We start from the raw sequence: 16900 nt of genomic DNA on the forward strand, positions 1-16900 counted from the left end.
TTCCAATGCAGTGACAAGTATAAGTCCTATATTTTGTTGACAATGAGAATATCTGTTGTAGAACACATATCAATTCGATTTCTATTAATATATCAATAACACATTATTCACAAAAATTATTTATTGACTTTTTATTAACGACCTTCTGAGTATTTCACCTTGTTATCTCATCATATGGAGAAAAATCTCATAGGATTTATTGCACCATGTCATATAAATATGAATTTAAATCATCGTTTCAATATATTTCATTTTATCACCGCACAACATCTCGATTCTGGAATCATAATATACGAAAACAGCCATCAGTGCACAATGATCTACTTCTAGCGAACATAAATCTTCAATATGTGAAATTTTTAATATAAAACCAAACAGAAATCAATCACTGGCGAAGGAAGACATTCTAATTATCGGGGCGCGAAATTTCAACAGTGGGTGGATCAGCGAATTCAATGAAAAGTTATTATAGTAATGCGAAAATGTTCGGCGCGATTACTACCAATATCCTCCAAAAATAAAAACTGGAATCCACAAGTTTCTGTATCTAATAAGTTCATGAGAAATATTAGATACAGCTAGTAATAAGAAAATGGATTCTGCCAAAAATGAACCACACCATTTAACTGGCTAGAGACACGAACGGCGCAATAATCGTTAGATTTTAATACAATTTTGTGCTGAACTTTTCTCTGTTTATTGTGCAAGACGTACAAAATTGTATTTATGTTGGATAAGATTATTGAATAACAATGCACAAAATATAAAATGTATTCCATTTTAATTGAATAACAATGTACAAGTTATAAAATGTATTCCATTTAATTGAATAACAATGTACACGTTATAAAATGTATTCAATTTCAATAGAAAAACAATGTACACGTTACAAAATGTATTCCATTTCAATAGAAAAACAATGTACAATTTATCAAATGTATTCCATTTCAATAGAAAAACAATGTACAAGTTATAAAATGTATTCCAATTTAATTGAATAACAATGTACAAGTTATAAAATGTATTCCATTTCAATAGAAACACAATGTACAAGCTATAAAATGATGTATTCCATTTCAATAGAAAAACAATGTACAATTTATCAAATGTGTTCCATTTCAATAGAAATACAATGTACAATTTATAAAATGTATTCTATTTGAATTGAATAATAATGTACAAGTTACAAAATGTATTTCATTTCAACTGGATAGCAATGTACAAGTTATAAAATGTATTCCATTTTAATTGAATAACAATGTACACGTTATTAAATGTATTCGATTTCAATAGAAAAACAATATACAAGTTATAAAATGTATTCTATTTCAATATAAAAACAATGTACAATTTATCAAATGTATTCCATTTTAATAGAAAAACAATGTACAAGTTACACAATGTATTTCATTTCAACTGGATAACAATGTACAAGTTATAAAATGTATTCCATTTCAATTTTGAAAAACAATGTACAAGCTATACAATTTTAATCCATTTGAATTGAATAACAATACAGAAGCTATGTAATTTATTCCATTTCAATTGAATAACAATGTACAAGCTATATAATTTACTCCATTTGAATTAAAAGACATTGTACAAGCTGTACATTGTTCCATTTCCATTGCAAATGCAAATGAGTTTACGTATATGGTTCATTTAAAATTTATAATTATCTTTGTTCTCTTTAAGGAAACTATAACGCACGCAATCATATTAATGTTTCGTAGAGAACTGGCAATGTGTTCCAGCAAAAATGCGTAATCTCTTGCAGACTTTATCAAGTCTGTGATTATACTATGATTTTCACCCAGTATGCATGTCAGGACTCAGGACGTATTACTTCAAAATTCAGCAATAGTTTAAAGTTTGTTACAACCTTGCGTGATTCCGTCAGGTAGATAATAGTTAAAACATTATGGAACCTTTGTATTAACTCGGCTAATAGTCAGTCTAGTCGCTCAGTCCTGTCAAACGTTTGGCGACATAATGAACGTCGCCAAATTAAACTGCGCACGAAAAGATTCATCCTCCATGTAATCCATCTATTTGTCTATCCATCTATCCAGTCACCCAAATTCTCATATGATAGATAGATGGACACATAATTAGACAGAGATATACTTAAATACGTACGTACAAGCCTGCATATGCATGCATACCTGTATGTAAATGTACAAATATAGAAACAGTCTGGAATATTTGTCATTGGATCAGAACATGTCTCAACAGAATTTGTAAGAGCGTTCACACAAAAGGTCTTGCAAATAGATGTATAACATTATCCTCTTTCATTTACTTATTCATTAAATATTGTATCATTTTGATATTGAATTGACAAAGAAATCAACAACAACAACAACAACAAAAACAACAAACATCAACAACAAAAACCTATAAATAAAGCAAGCAAACAAATACAGATATATATCCGAGTTTGTACAAGTTTGCTGGAGTAATTTCAAACTCTTACACTATTCTAAATTATATAACAAAATCAGAAAAGGAAACTTCTCCAGAATACGAAAGAAAGAATATACTATAGGAAAATAGTGATCATTGAAAGGATGCAACTCCTCTTCTTTGGAGAGTGGGAAAGAATTGCTTTGACACGGAACGTGCAGGCTGCAATGTAGAGAGCAGCCTTAGGACACAATCACACGTAAGTATGGACCCTGCATGGTAGTTTCCCAATCTTGCTGTCGTGCACGAGCTTTATGTTTCACTCGACTCGGACCCTCGATATGTTAGAGCAATTACTTGATCCGAAGCTCACCAGCACCAACGCTGTTGTCCTGTTAGGCTGTCCAAACATGTACAGTGGAGAGGACACGAAACTTTCCATCAGTGTATAATGAAAAAGAATGCAAAAACGTATACTTAGGTTTCACAATCGTTTCCATTTTACATTGTGAATTTTGCTGTGGATTACTTTTAATGCTTCAACCCAATAAACGGGTTTCAAAGCAGCAGATCGATGATTTCGATGTAAACATGTCGCATCATGTGACTTTAAAAGAAAGAAAATTACTCATGTATCTTGTAGCGTACTAGCGGGGGGGAGCGGGGCGGACGGAGATGTTGCCCCGGGTGAAAGAGGACTTGGAGCGCCAAAACTGCTGTTAAAAATAAAATTGCAGCAAAAACGCCACTGCATGTATCGAACGGTTTCATCAATGAGTACTGAAAGTAAATTTTACATGTGTTCGAATTCAAGTAATATGATATAAAAAAATACTTCTTAATCGTTTTAGATGGATAACTACATCGATTGGAAACATGTGTCAAGAAACGGCTACAGGTCTGGAATAGTTGAACATATTCTCAAATTATGGTCTGTGTAAATTCCGTATGGAATAGGTTTATCAATGCCTTCAATTTTCAAAGGGAACTAATATTAAAAAACTGAATGTGTCCCAAGAACACAGAAGAGTATACATTAATATGTATCAATCATATCTCGAAGTTATCCATTAGGCGTTACAACATTCCATGTTCGGACAATGGTAGCTAAAAGATAAATTAAATGAACAGTTTGTTGATAGTATTTATACTTTTCATGAATTGTATTGGTTTTCCATTCAATTTGTCTGCAGCACAAACTTAAAGAGACATTTGAAAATACCTCAATGCACAAATGTCGATCGTTTTGGTTACAATAGACCACATAATGAATCAAGAAGAACCAGTGTATCTGATGTAGAAAAATCTTTATTTTATAACCCTATTAGTGTATATGGTTAATTTATTTTATAAATAGGCAATGAAATTAAAATATCTGAAAATAGGCATTATATTCTGATCCAAAAAAGAACATTATACTACTCGTCTTAGAAAAAAGTCATATAAATCACACATAAGCTATGTACTGAACAACATATTTTATTATTTACTATGTAATTTGCACTGGGTAACAAGAACTGCAAACCTAATATTTAATGAAGTAGACGTTATTCTCATTAGATAAAACATGATCAATCGTAATTTGATCATTTATTATGAAACAAATTTAACCTGCCTTATCTGCATCGTCACATAATCTTCCATTCACAATGTGTTTACCTATGCTCTAACATAAGTCGAAGAGCCAAAGCTGGTAACATTACTTACGTCACTGAGTGGAGAGTGAGATATAATGTATCATGTTATTGTGAAACTATTAAAGTGAGATGTAATGTATCATGTTATTGTGAAACTATTAAAGTGAGATGTAATGTATCATGTTATTGTGAAACTATTAAAGTGAGATGTAATGTATCATGTTATTGTGAAGCTATTAAAGTGAGATGTAATGTATGATGTTATTGTGAAACTATTAAAGTGAGAAGTAATGTATCATGTTATTGTAAAACTGTTAAAGTGAGATGTAATGTATGATGTTACTGTGAAACTATTAAAGTGAGATGTAATGTATCATGTTATTGTGAAACTATTGAAGTGAGATGTAATGTATCATGTTATTGTAAAACTGTTAAAGTGAGATGTAATGTATCATGTTATTGTGAAACTATTAAAGTGAGATGTAATGTATCATGTTATTGTGAAACTATTAAAGTGAGATTAATGTATGATGTTATTGTGAAACTATTAAAGTGAGATGCAATGTATCATGTTATTGCAAAACTGTTAAAGTGAGATGTAATGTATGATGTTACTGTGAAACTATTGAAGTGAGATGTAATGTATCATGTTATTGTGAAACTATTAAAGTGAGATGTAATGTATGATGTTATTGTGAAACTATTAAAGTGAGATGTAATGTATGATGTTATTGTGAAACTATTAAAGTGAGATGTAATGTATCATGTTATTGTAAAACTGTTAAAGTGAGATGTAATGTATGATGTTACTGTGAAACTATTAAAGTGAGATGTAATGTATCATGTTATTGTAAAACTGTTAAAGTGAGATGTAATGTATCATGTTATTGTGAAACTATTAAAGTGAGATGTAATGCATGATGTTATTGTGAAACTGTTAAAGTGAGATGTAATGTATCATGTTATTGTGAAACTATTAAAGTGAGATGTAATGTATGATGTTATTGTGAAACTATTAAAGTGAGATGTAATGTATGATGTTATTGTGAAACTATTGAAGTGAGATGTAATGTATCATGTTATTGTAAAACTGTTAAAGTGAGATGTAATGTATCATGTTATTGTAAAACTGTTAAAGTGAGATGTAATGTATGATGTTATTGTGAAACTATTAAAGTGAGATGTAATGTATCATGTTATTGTGAAACTATTGAAGTGAGATGTAATGTATCATGTTATTGTAAAACTGTTAAAGTGAGATGTAATGTATCATGTTATTGTGAAACTATTAAAGTGAGATGTAATGTATGATGTTATTGTGAAACTATTAATGTGAGATGTAATGTATCATGTTATTGTAAAACTGTTAAAGTGAGATGTAATGTATGATGTTATTGTGAAACTATTAAACTGAGATGAAATGTATTATGTATCCTCTTACTGTGGAAATATCAATATGAAATGAAATATATTCTATATTCAGTGACCATGGAACTTTTAAAATGAGTTATAATGTATTTTTATATTTTGTTATTCAAGCGAGATGTAATGCAGTCTGCATCCTGTTATAGTGGAGCTATTAAAAGCTATATATGATGTATTCTTTATCCTCTTATTAGGGAAATATTAGGGTGAAATGAAATGTATTCTGTATTCTTTGACTGGGGAACTATTCAAGTGAGATTTATTGTATTCTGTAGTATCCTGTGACTGGAGAACTGATAAAGTGTGATGCAATATATTTGTATCCTGTGACTGGAAAACTCCTAAATTGAGATGTAATGCATTTTGTATCCAGTCACTTGTGAACTGTTCAAGTGAGATGTAATTTATTGTGTACCCTATTATTAGCGAGCTACTAAATTGTGATGTAATGTATTCTGTATCCTGAACTATTAAAGTGAGATAATTTATTCTGTATCCAATTAATGGGTAACTATTAAAATGAGATGCAATGTAATCTATATGATGTGGCTGAGAACTATTAAAATAAAATGTAATGTATTTTGTGACTAGGGAACTATTAAAGTGAAATGTAGTGCATTCTGTGACTGGTGAACTATTAAAGTGAAATGTAATGTGTTCTGTGACTGGGGAACTATTTAAGTGAAATGTAATGTATTATATGACTTGGGAACTATTAAAGTGAAATGTAATGTGTTCTGTGAGTGGTGAACTATTAAAGTGAAATGCAGTGTATTATGTAACTTAGGAACTATTAAAGTGAAATGTAATGCATTATGTGACTGGGGGAACTATTAAAGTGAAAAGTAATGTATTATGTAACTTAGGAACTATTAAAGTGAAATGTAATGTGTTCTGTGACTGGGGAACTATTTAAGTGAAATGTAATGTATTATATGACTTAGGAACTATTAAAGTGAAATGCAATGTATTATGTAACTTAGGAACTATTAAAGTGAAATGTAATGTATTATGTAACTTAGGAACTATTAAAGTGAAATGTAATGTGTTCTGTGACTGGGGAACTATTTAAGTGAAATGTAATGTATTATATGACTTAGGAACTATTAAAGTGAAATGTAATGTATTATGTGACTTGGGAACTATTAAAGTGAAATGTAATGTGTTTTGTGACTGGTGAACTATTAAAGTGAAATGCAATGTATTATGTGACTGGGGAACTATTAAAGTGAAATGCAATGTATTATGTGATTTAGGAACTATTAAAGTGAAATGTAATGTATTATGTGACTTGGGAACTATTAAAGTGACGTGTAATGTATTCTGTTGTAATGTATTCAGTATTATGTTACCGAAGAACTATTAAACTGAGATGTAGTGTAATATACATACTGTGATGTGACTGGGAACTGTTATAGAAAAGTTGGTTAGCAGTTTTGCACTTTAGATGAGATTGTTAATCGTCATTTATAATACATTTCCTCTCCTACTAATTCAAAATGTAATAGACTTCTGAAAAAACAATCAATTAACAAGTTTATTCAAGAAAATTGCAGAAGTGGGTCTGAGATATTAATTTAGACGATAACTTGACCTCTCTCTCTCTCTCTCTCGGTTTGACTTAACTTTTAACATCATTTATAAGTCCAGAAACGTCGTGGAATGAACGAAGCGAAAATCCTCTACCCTTGTCTTTTCATTAAATTGAGAGAGAGAGAGAGAGAGAGAGAGAGGTGTCCTTTGGACATTTTCATATTTAATTAATAATAATAGATTTTTTGAACATTATAATAGGCTTAAGAAACAACAACAACAACAAAAAATTAAGTACATCACATCATATGTACCACGTAACTTAGAAATTTACCGTATAATGTCGACAGGTTTCGCAGCTTTATATCATTCATTATACAAACGCTGTATATAAATCCCAAGGAATGTGCACACGTATCGTTATTCTTGTATGTTACCTGGTGTAAGTTCAATTTCAACGTTTTTATCTAGCCCAAATTATTTTTCTCTCTCACTCCAAATTTCTGCGTATTTTGTACCTTATGCATGAAAGGGGCCCCTCCAATCCCCCTGAAAGGAAATCAGAAAGGATTGCGATGAAATTGTGTACTATATTGAATTCATTTAGAAAATGGGGATTATTAATAGTTTGTGTCGTTACTTTCATACATCACTAATGATTAATGAATGGAAATTCATTGCTTTATACCAACACTTCAAAAACGATGTATGTATGTATGTATGTATGTATGTATGTATGTATGTATGTGGATAGATAGATAGATAAATAGTTATATAGATAGATATACAGTCAGACAGACAGATGGATAGATAGATAGATAGATAGATAGATAGATAGATAGAAAGATAGATAGATAGAAAGATAGATATAGCTGTTTGAACAGTATTATGATAGTAACATGGGCCTGAAAGACCTTAAATTCCATTCAACACTGTTAATTAACGACGCTTAAACTCCAAAATACTGCATGATTTCAACAACCGTGAAGAAAGGTTTAAACATGTTTATTTGTGGGACTCGGGTAGTACACAAAATCGTAATAAATCTAAAACATCAAAGGCAAAAGAGATGAAAAATATGTGGACATAACAGTGAACAGCGCCTAGGCCTTTCTTTTACGTGAGGTACTCTCCATTGATTTCAACTTACCAAAATGCAATATGGCAAAGTCAGAACCTTGCTCAATCCTACAAGCAGTGCTTATGCATCATGAGACAAGAGATAATAAGTAAGGTGTATAACCCCTCCAAAAAAGGCATACAAAACAAGGGGGGGGGGGAACGTAAAATTATTACAATACACAGATAAAACATTTTTCTTTTACAGAGTCCGTCTGAGGTGCAACATTGCCAAAATTCGCTTCACACCTGAAACAGGTGGCCACTGTGACATGCAGAAGTGGGTGTTGCTTTGGGCCTGTTCTTCGTTCCCGAGCCAACCGAAGGTCGAAGTGTGAAATTAATAAGCGCTACACTGGTGTGGAGGCGTTAGTCGTCTTTGTAAAACAGATGTGGACAACACAGAGAGCACACATAAAGCATAAAGCACACAGAGAATAAATGTTGCAACTGACGCTCAGATCTTACTGTTCATTTTGTGGAATCAGGCAAACACTGACGTTTTTATTGTCATATTTGGATGAAAACAATAAATAAATGCATACTCAAAACCGCCATTTACTTCAAACAGCTGTCACATTTGAACCATTATATCCGTATGCATAATTTTACAAGCCACTTTAAAATTAACACTGCTTCCTATGTATGTATGTGTGTATTGTATGTGTGTATTGTGTGTGTGTGTGTGTGTGTAGGTAGGTAGGTATGTATGCATGCATGTATAAAAGTGTAGTTATTTTTCTTTCTTTTTTTACCTAAAGCCCAGTTAGCTAATATATTACATGTAAAAAAATATTTCTTTATTTTAACAGTTCACATCATCACATATTAACCTCTCTTCACAAGAAGTTTTCGTTTGTCATAACTCTTCACGTTCACAGTGTGTTTGATCTAGCGAACCTGCTAAGAGAGAATTGCGTTATTTCACCTTCAGGGTCTTAAACGTATGAACAACACAACCTACAAACCATAAAGTTACAACTTACCCATAGTAAACAAGCTAAATTAAACAGGCTGTACTAAGAGTCATACTTTTGTTTTTGCCTCTCGAGGTCCACGTTTCATTACACCGACCGATAATACTGCAAATATCTAATATTTCGTACAAGATACATCTTCCAATAAAATTCTTCTCCAACGCGAATTGTTCTCGAGTATTATTGCATGATTTTTTTAAACAAGAAAGTGTAAATGGCCCAGTGTCTTTAGATGTCATATACATCTAAGAAAGTGCAAATGGCCCAGTGTCGGTAGGCCTCGTATATATGTATTCACGCAAAAATCCAAAATGTTCCACCTGCATATCAAGTGATTGCAGCTTGTTTCAATAAAAAAAGTATTAAGTGTATAGCATACAAAGCTCAGAGTACTGATTATAATATTTTACTTATTTATCCTTATATATTTTCCCCAAAATATATTAGAGATTGTACAAAATGCTCGTACATGCCATGTCTAGATAATTTCAGTTTTCTATGATAGTTCTGATACTATCATGTTTGATCAACGAGGCGAAATCGTTTGCTATTGAAGAATTCTCATAAACGAGGGTAAAGTAGACCGCTATACAACGTAGTAATGTTTTCTGTCAACAAATGCGACGCCGTAACATGACAAACAGGACACAGTCTGAAAGCAAATTCCTTTTGTCGTCTTCTCTAATTTTCATTCGGTTTCACATCAAAGATCAAAAAGAAAATACGGCTTCAAAGTAGTTGCCATTATGTAAAATGTAGCTCAGTCTTTCTTAAGTCCATTAGGTTAGCTTATATAGATTGCATTATGCGACGTTCTTATGGAACGTAAATGTCCTTTATATGTGTGTATGTATGGGGGGGGGGGGCGTATACATGTGGAGAGAGAGAGAGACATATGTGAAGTAAACTATAGCAACATTGCTTGTAACAGAAGACATATTAGTGAAGTAAAATTAAATTAGTTTTTAATTAAGTAGACAAATAAACTATCTCATGTAAATGTTTTAAGTTCTCTCATCATGCATGTTCTAATGGAGATATACATTCAAGAATTGAACTTAAACACACTGATTGCGTCTTTTATTCATTCCGTCCATATAATATTTTGAAGATTATGCTAAGTTTGCAGATGGTTAGAGCGTCTGCCTTGAATGCGGGAGGTCATGGGTTCGATCCACGGCTGAGTCATACCAAAGACAAACATAGTACTAGCAGCTGTCTCGCTTGGCGCTCATTATTAAGAGGTTAACACAACTAATCGTGCTAAGAATGGTTGTTCCCGTTGTTAAGATACTGTGGCTGGGTGGGACATGATGACACGTGTCTTCGGCATGATGCCCAAGTGCTAGACATCCCCATAAACTGAAACTTTGCAGACACCAAAGCTATATGACTATAATTGTTAAAGCTACGCTAAAAATCTAAATCACACACAAACACACACACACGCGAAATTTGAAGTCATTTAGGAGACACCTGTGCATTTTAAACGGGATAAATTTGCAATCTATTGCGAGGCATCTTTTGGAAAAGAAAAACGACTTGTCGCAAGAACGCTCTTCTTCAGACACCATTGTTGTTCTGTCTTTATTGTCTTCAAGAAAGGGAGGGACATATAACAAAGAGTTCAAGATTCCAATACATAAGTACACCTTCTTGTATGTAATAGGAACACTGGGATAATAAGGGAATTTTTCTCAAGAGGTTTATCGTGAATATAACACGTTTAATCACGCACACATAAGTTCCAAACAATCAAGCAATGTGCCTGTTTAGAGCGGACGCAGGTTTATGTTCCAATAAAATTTCTCGACATGAAATAAGGTTTGGCGTTTGAAGAGATTAAAACGTGCTGATCGCCTGCTGCAATGCATGCGAATACATTTTTGTACGTTCCCGTTGTGGAAGCTAGTAAACGACAATACGATATTCAATCAACGATAAACACAAAATCATAACAGTTCCTGTCAGAAAGTGTTTCCAGTTTAAGCATAGATCAGAATTAATTGTCTAAGACATTTATTTGTAACTTTCAGAACAGTCAAATGAAACACCGATAAAGTTTAATTGTTTTCTGATAATTGCGCAAAAAATTAGTCTTAACTCTAGGCGAGACGCAAGTGTGTGTGTGTGTGTGTTCTTGTGATGGATGTGAATTACGCCATATGGATAATTCTGACGAAATACTGTTAAAAGTCTCACATCTTCGCGTCTTGAGCGTATCCCTAAGTTTAATATTTTTTAAACACCGTTGAAACCGCTCGCCATCTTGGATTACGTACTTTGCTAGAACAGCATTATGAATTTAATTTAAACAATACCACAGAAATGAAGAGGACTCCCAAAATTTGATAAAACAGTCTGGCCGCTTGAGGAATATCAAGGCAACTCCGACAATTTGATAACGTGATAAGGCATTTGATTCTAAAGACGACATTAGAGTCGAGAAAGTGTACAATTTCAGCTTCCCTTCCGTGAGCGTATTATTAGCTTACGTTTTAGATATGTGTCAACGGGAACTTAGGCTTAGTAATAAGTGTATTTTAAGGGCATAAGTCTGATGATACAAATTTTCTCACAGTTGTATTTTTCTACATATTAGTATACCATTAATTTGTTTACATTTAAACAAAACAGTGTATACAATTTTCTGAGACAATATACCAACCAAAACAATCTTATAAAGACACGTCTTGGCACACTTATATTTTCCCTTAAATAAAGTATTTTTGTCATTCGTTCTGAATAGTCCTTCACTTAACACTTCACTGGTTGTAACGGTTAACTGATCGCATAAACTCACAGCAAAGATATATCCTTTCAAGTGCACTGGATCCGGCATGAGATCACGTGTGCCCGGTCGCAGAACACGTCTCCTCCTCTGGCCACACTTTCAGTGATATAACACTTATTCAATAGCATTTGTTCGCAACCCCAACTGGAGTTCCCAAACCATGAAAGCAAAGGAATCTTACTGGATACGTCGCCTTAGAAAATTGAAACACAGCGGTTTAACCCAAAAGGACGAGAAAAAGACAGCCATTAGCAAATAAAATTACCATTTGCATAATTCTTAATTTGCTTAATAGCATATAATGACTACATAACAACGAAATATCCGGGATATAATTTGCGCTTACTTTGAATTTACATCAAATAACAGATGTCATTATGGCTCATCGATTTGTACGTCAATACAAATATTTTACAGTATCAGCAACAAGTTGAAATAAACAAGTTGAAACATAAAAAAGTTAAAGATTTATTTCCTGTAACAGCCATATAAAGTTTTGCAAACATAACCGTTTTTCTGTTTTATGTGTTTGTCTTATCTGTTTTGTATTTGACTTCGATAAGACTCATTAAAGAGTCGAAAGCGCTCATGCTAGTTAGATACTAGTTTCGCACTGTTCGTTGAAAGTTCATTGCATTTGCATATATATATATATATATATATATATATATATATATATATATATATATATATATATATATATGTGTGTGTGTGTGTGTGTGTGTGTATGAGTGGTGTGTCCGTGTGTTTCCGCATGTGTGTGTGTGTGTGTGTTCCTCAGCTTGTTACGTGTGTGTCCGTGTGCGTGTGTCCATGTGTGTGTGTGTGTGTGTGTGTGTGTGTTTCTCAGCTTGTTTACCAGTTACTCAGCCATATGGACGACATCACGTTCACTACATGGACCAAATTCTCTTGTGTGCAACGTATGCATTGATAAATTGATAATGCTTGTTTGTGTTTGCGATCGTTTAGGAAAGTTCTATGTGTCCAGAAAGCGCTCACGATGAATGTACTAGTAATTGTTTAGTGACTTCACATCTACCGACCCCTACACACACGTTGTTAGGATTATTGTGTCCCTAACTTGGGTGTATTGTTCTAACTGTGTAAACTATGTATTGCAATTACTGGTAAATTGGACGAGTCCTGAGCTTTTAGGCTTCAGTCCCTATCCCCTGCTACACATACACACACATATATATATATATATATATCGTATTTAGTGACATCTAAAAAATACTTCACTTATCTTAAATATCGGGAAACTTACCTTTGGTGAACGATTCTGCGGTATATATTACAATCCTTATGAAAAGTTATGATAACGTTATAAGTTGTGACTTAACATCTACTAATCCTGCGTCGTATGGTCACATCTGGAATAGTATCACTGCAGTTACCATGGACAGACAGAGTCACCCTTGGTTTGCCATTTTGTTGGTTTTATGTATTAGATACTTACATTGCTCTACTTCCTCCATTTTCTTCTGATTTCTCTCCATACGACAAGGAACTGAAGTAAATACGGCGCTTATTGTGTCTTAACTGTCGTGGGTATAAAAACAGCAACAGTCTTAGAAATGAGTGTAAACTTGAGGCAGACGACACACATACTTCATCATTATTTAAGATATGTGTGCTTGTTAGACGCATTTTCGTCTTGTCAACACTCGTCTGCAATACCATCAACAATGGCGGTCTCGTACATTGGATACAGTGGTCAGTTTGTGTTCTTATTGTTTCTTTCGTCAAGCCGACTTTAAGTGCAGTGTCTTCCCATTATTAATCAACGAAATGAAGTTCAGTTTTTCAGAAGTGCTCCAAAACATGGGCGTGACTGTGTGAACAGTAGATGGAATTTCAATGGAGCTGTCTTCCAATCAGGGCTGCAAGTTAATTTGCATCAGACAACTCTGATATACAAACCTGTTCACAACGAAGTTTACTGAAGCAGAACTGACATATTGCTTTAAAATGAGCTATCCTAACATTTATTTAAATCTCTTAAAAATTCGTCTACGACACTTAGTATCAAATGAAATAATCGCGAGCAATGTAGGTACTCGTACCACTCAATCTACTTCGCCGAGATCATAAGATAATTCAAACCGTATTGTTGGTATTCTAACCGTAAGTTGGTATTCTAACCGTAAGTTGGTATTCCTACCGTATTGTTGGTATTCTAACCTAAGTTGGTATTCTAACCGTAAGTTGGTATTCGACCACTTTTAATGTACTTGATGAGTTCAACAATAAATGACAGAAAAAATTGTCATTTTCTGTAAACGTGTATTAATGTTTTAATTGTAGGATTTCAAGATGATCAACTTTCATTAATTTATATTTTAGTGTAAAAGGATACAGTGACATGTGTCAGCTGCTATGTTTAAGAGATATCAGCAAATGGTTTAGTACTATTTCGTCTACAGTTTTGGAAGAAAATGTGGTATAATTATATCGTGTCAACTATGTAGGTTAAAATGAGTTTTCTGTTATAATTTAGGTACCGTATGAATGGGAAAGACTTATGTTTGTGTTTACTTTTTTATGTAGGTACCCTATGAATGGGAGTAATTAACCGGTATATTTTTTTGTTGTCGTTTTAATAGACGTACCCTATGAATGGGAACGGCTTATTTCGGTATTTTCTTTCATAATTTAGGTACCCTATGAATGGGAAGAACTTACTTTGTGTTTTATGTTTTAATGTAGGTACCCTATGAATGGGAATACATTTCTTTTGTGTTTTCGGTTTTAATGCATGCAACCTAGGAATGGGAAGGACTTATTTTTTCATATTTTTTCTCTGTTTCTACCCATCGTTTATTTAGCGTTCAGAAGTATATGTAGTGAGTTGATTATTTGTTAAATGCTTGAAACAAACTATAAGACGCGCAGTGCACGCAAGTTTGTTAATAGTACATCCAGGGCAGACATATTTTAATTTCCGGATCCGTATTTAATTTCTTCTAAGAGTCTTGCTTTTTTTTAAAGAAAGAAAAGAAAACACTGTTTTTCTGCTTTTGAGCGCACGTTTTGTCTGTATGCTGCAAAGAATTATTTTGTTTTCACCGGCAATGAGCATTTCATGAATTCTTTTTTACCACATTGGATGGTCGGCTTGTTCTGGAATGATGCCTCGTATAATAAACCGGTCTTAGATCAAAGCAGATAGTGGGGAATTTGGAAGAGTGGACAAATTTCTTCAAACTGCATAACACATATATTTAGGTCTTCTCCATAAAGCGCATTTAATAAATAAATAAATAAATAAATAAATAAATAAATAAATAAATTGTTGCCCAAGTGTTAATCTTACGGCAAAACCGTTTTCATAAAATGCGAGCTTAATACATAAACAGTTAACACTTTAAAACTTAAATTTACCAAAATATAGTGTGTACCTTATTTTGTATCCAACGCGAGAATCACTATTTTTAAAACACCTGTATCTATTACTGTAACACAACCAATAATTATAAATAAAACTCGTAAAAAAGTCCGTTTATGTGCTAAGATAGTGTTTGCACAAATTCTTGCAATATAATAGTAAATGAGCGAGCAAACCATTTATAAATATATTCATTGATGTGGAACTTTGAAGAACTGATAACGCTTGATTTACGACATATCCAGAGATTGTGTACATACGACAATAATGTTTTTGTCAAAAGAGAGAATAATTATAGGGAATTAGCCTGGAAAACAACTCTAGGAAAAGTATCACTACTGGCTTGCCATTTTTCCAGTTGAGATGTAACACAGTCGAGTGTCGGAATGATGCTTTGAAAAAAAGTAGGAATTGTAATGCATCTTTCTGACCCAGATGAATAGAGTAACAACACATTAAAGCGAAATCATTTTATGTCTATATCTAATAAAGTATTTTGTGTTTGTGTCTCCCCCATAATATTACTAACTTTTATAGTAGATAAGACACATTTGGAGTTCTTACATTTATTGTAAACTTGCAAACCATAGAAAATATTAATAACTTGTTTTTTTAATAAACAAATCTGTATTATTTTCAAAGTAATGTGAATTTAATTTTTGATGCTGACAACAAGACACGACTGCTTGGAACCAAGATCAAATTACAATGAAAATGATATTGTTCTTATATATTTCCAAGGAAATAATCCCAAAACTTCACTGAAAAAAGAACTTGCTTAACCTTTCAACCTCATTAATACGAACTTCATCTTGACTCATACATCGAATTTCATTTTCATCAGCTGATATGCGTATACATATCTCAGTTTTATGAATGAAGTGCGTGAATCAACTGGCACTCATTTTCACTACGATCACCTTCAATAACACGAATTATTCGACACATATGAATAAAAAAACCCAAATATATTGAGAGTTGGAGTTTTCGTCGAATTATTTACAGTGGTATTGACCTAATTTTTTCTACTTGATGAGACATATTTGTTACAGTGAATGTCACCCCGAGGAAAGAGTAGCTCCAACATCTTTTGAGAGTATGATGGTATGGAATCAGAAAAACTCGTATCGATTTCCTACTTCATTGAACTTAAACTTAAAATTCTACCTCTTTTGTTAGTAAAAAATTGATAGTTATATTATACATTATTTTACCTGGTTAGGATTGAGAAGATGTAATAGGTAGGCATATCATCAGTGACATATATTAGGCTGTCGTACACCATCAAGTCATTTTTGCTCTTTGTTTTCTTACTGTCTTACTGTTCTCGTGCAATTCTCGTAAGTGTCCCATGTGATCCCATTTCTATAAGATACATGATGGAATTATTGTCCGCCAGTGTCGTATGCTTTCAGATGATCTATTAATGCCCCGCGTTGACCTTTGACATGAAAATTGTAATTAGCATTTTACTGCAGATCTCAGATGCATTGCTGAGTCAAGACTCGAGCCTTGTATAATATTGATTTCTTATGAGAGGAAGAAAAAGAAATACCACGAACTTGCGCAACTAATAAAGCGTGTTGTTGAGCAACGACTATTATTAGGGCGATATAAA

General features: G+C 32.9%; 1 protein-coding gene across 1 annotated transcript in view; it reads right to left on the minus strand.

The window, feature by feature from the left end:
* Positions 1 to 13755, minus strand: part of LOC149775734 (uncharacterized) — an 18706-nt gene extending 4951 nt beyond the window's left edge. The window contains exon 1 of the mRNA XM_089943604.1: positions 13354 to 13755. Within this exon, the coding sequence (XP_089799730.1) occupies positions 13354 to 13577 (224 nt within the window). The 5' untranslated portion in view covers positions 13578 to 13755. The remainder of the gene's footprint in view (positions 1 to 13353) is intronic.
* Positions 13756 to 16900: the final 3145 nt, after the last annotated feature.

This window comes from Sinohyriopsis cumingii, chromosome 19 (genome assembly GCF_028554795.1).
Source record: "Sinohyriopsis cumingii isolate HCF-2022 chromosome 19, ASM2855479v2, whole genome shotgun sequence".
In the NCBI taxonomy this organism is placed as follows: Eukaryota; Metazoa; Mollusca; class Bivalvia; order Unionida; family Unionidae; genus Sinohyriopsis; species Sinohyriopsis cumingii.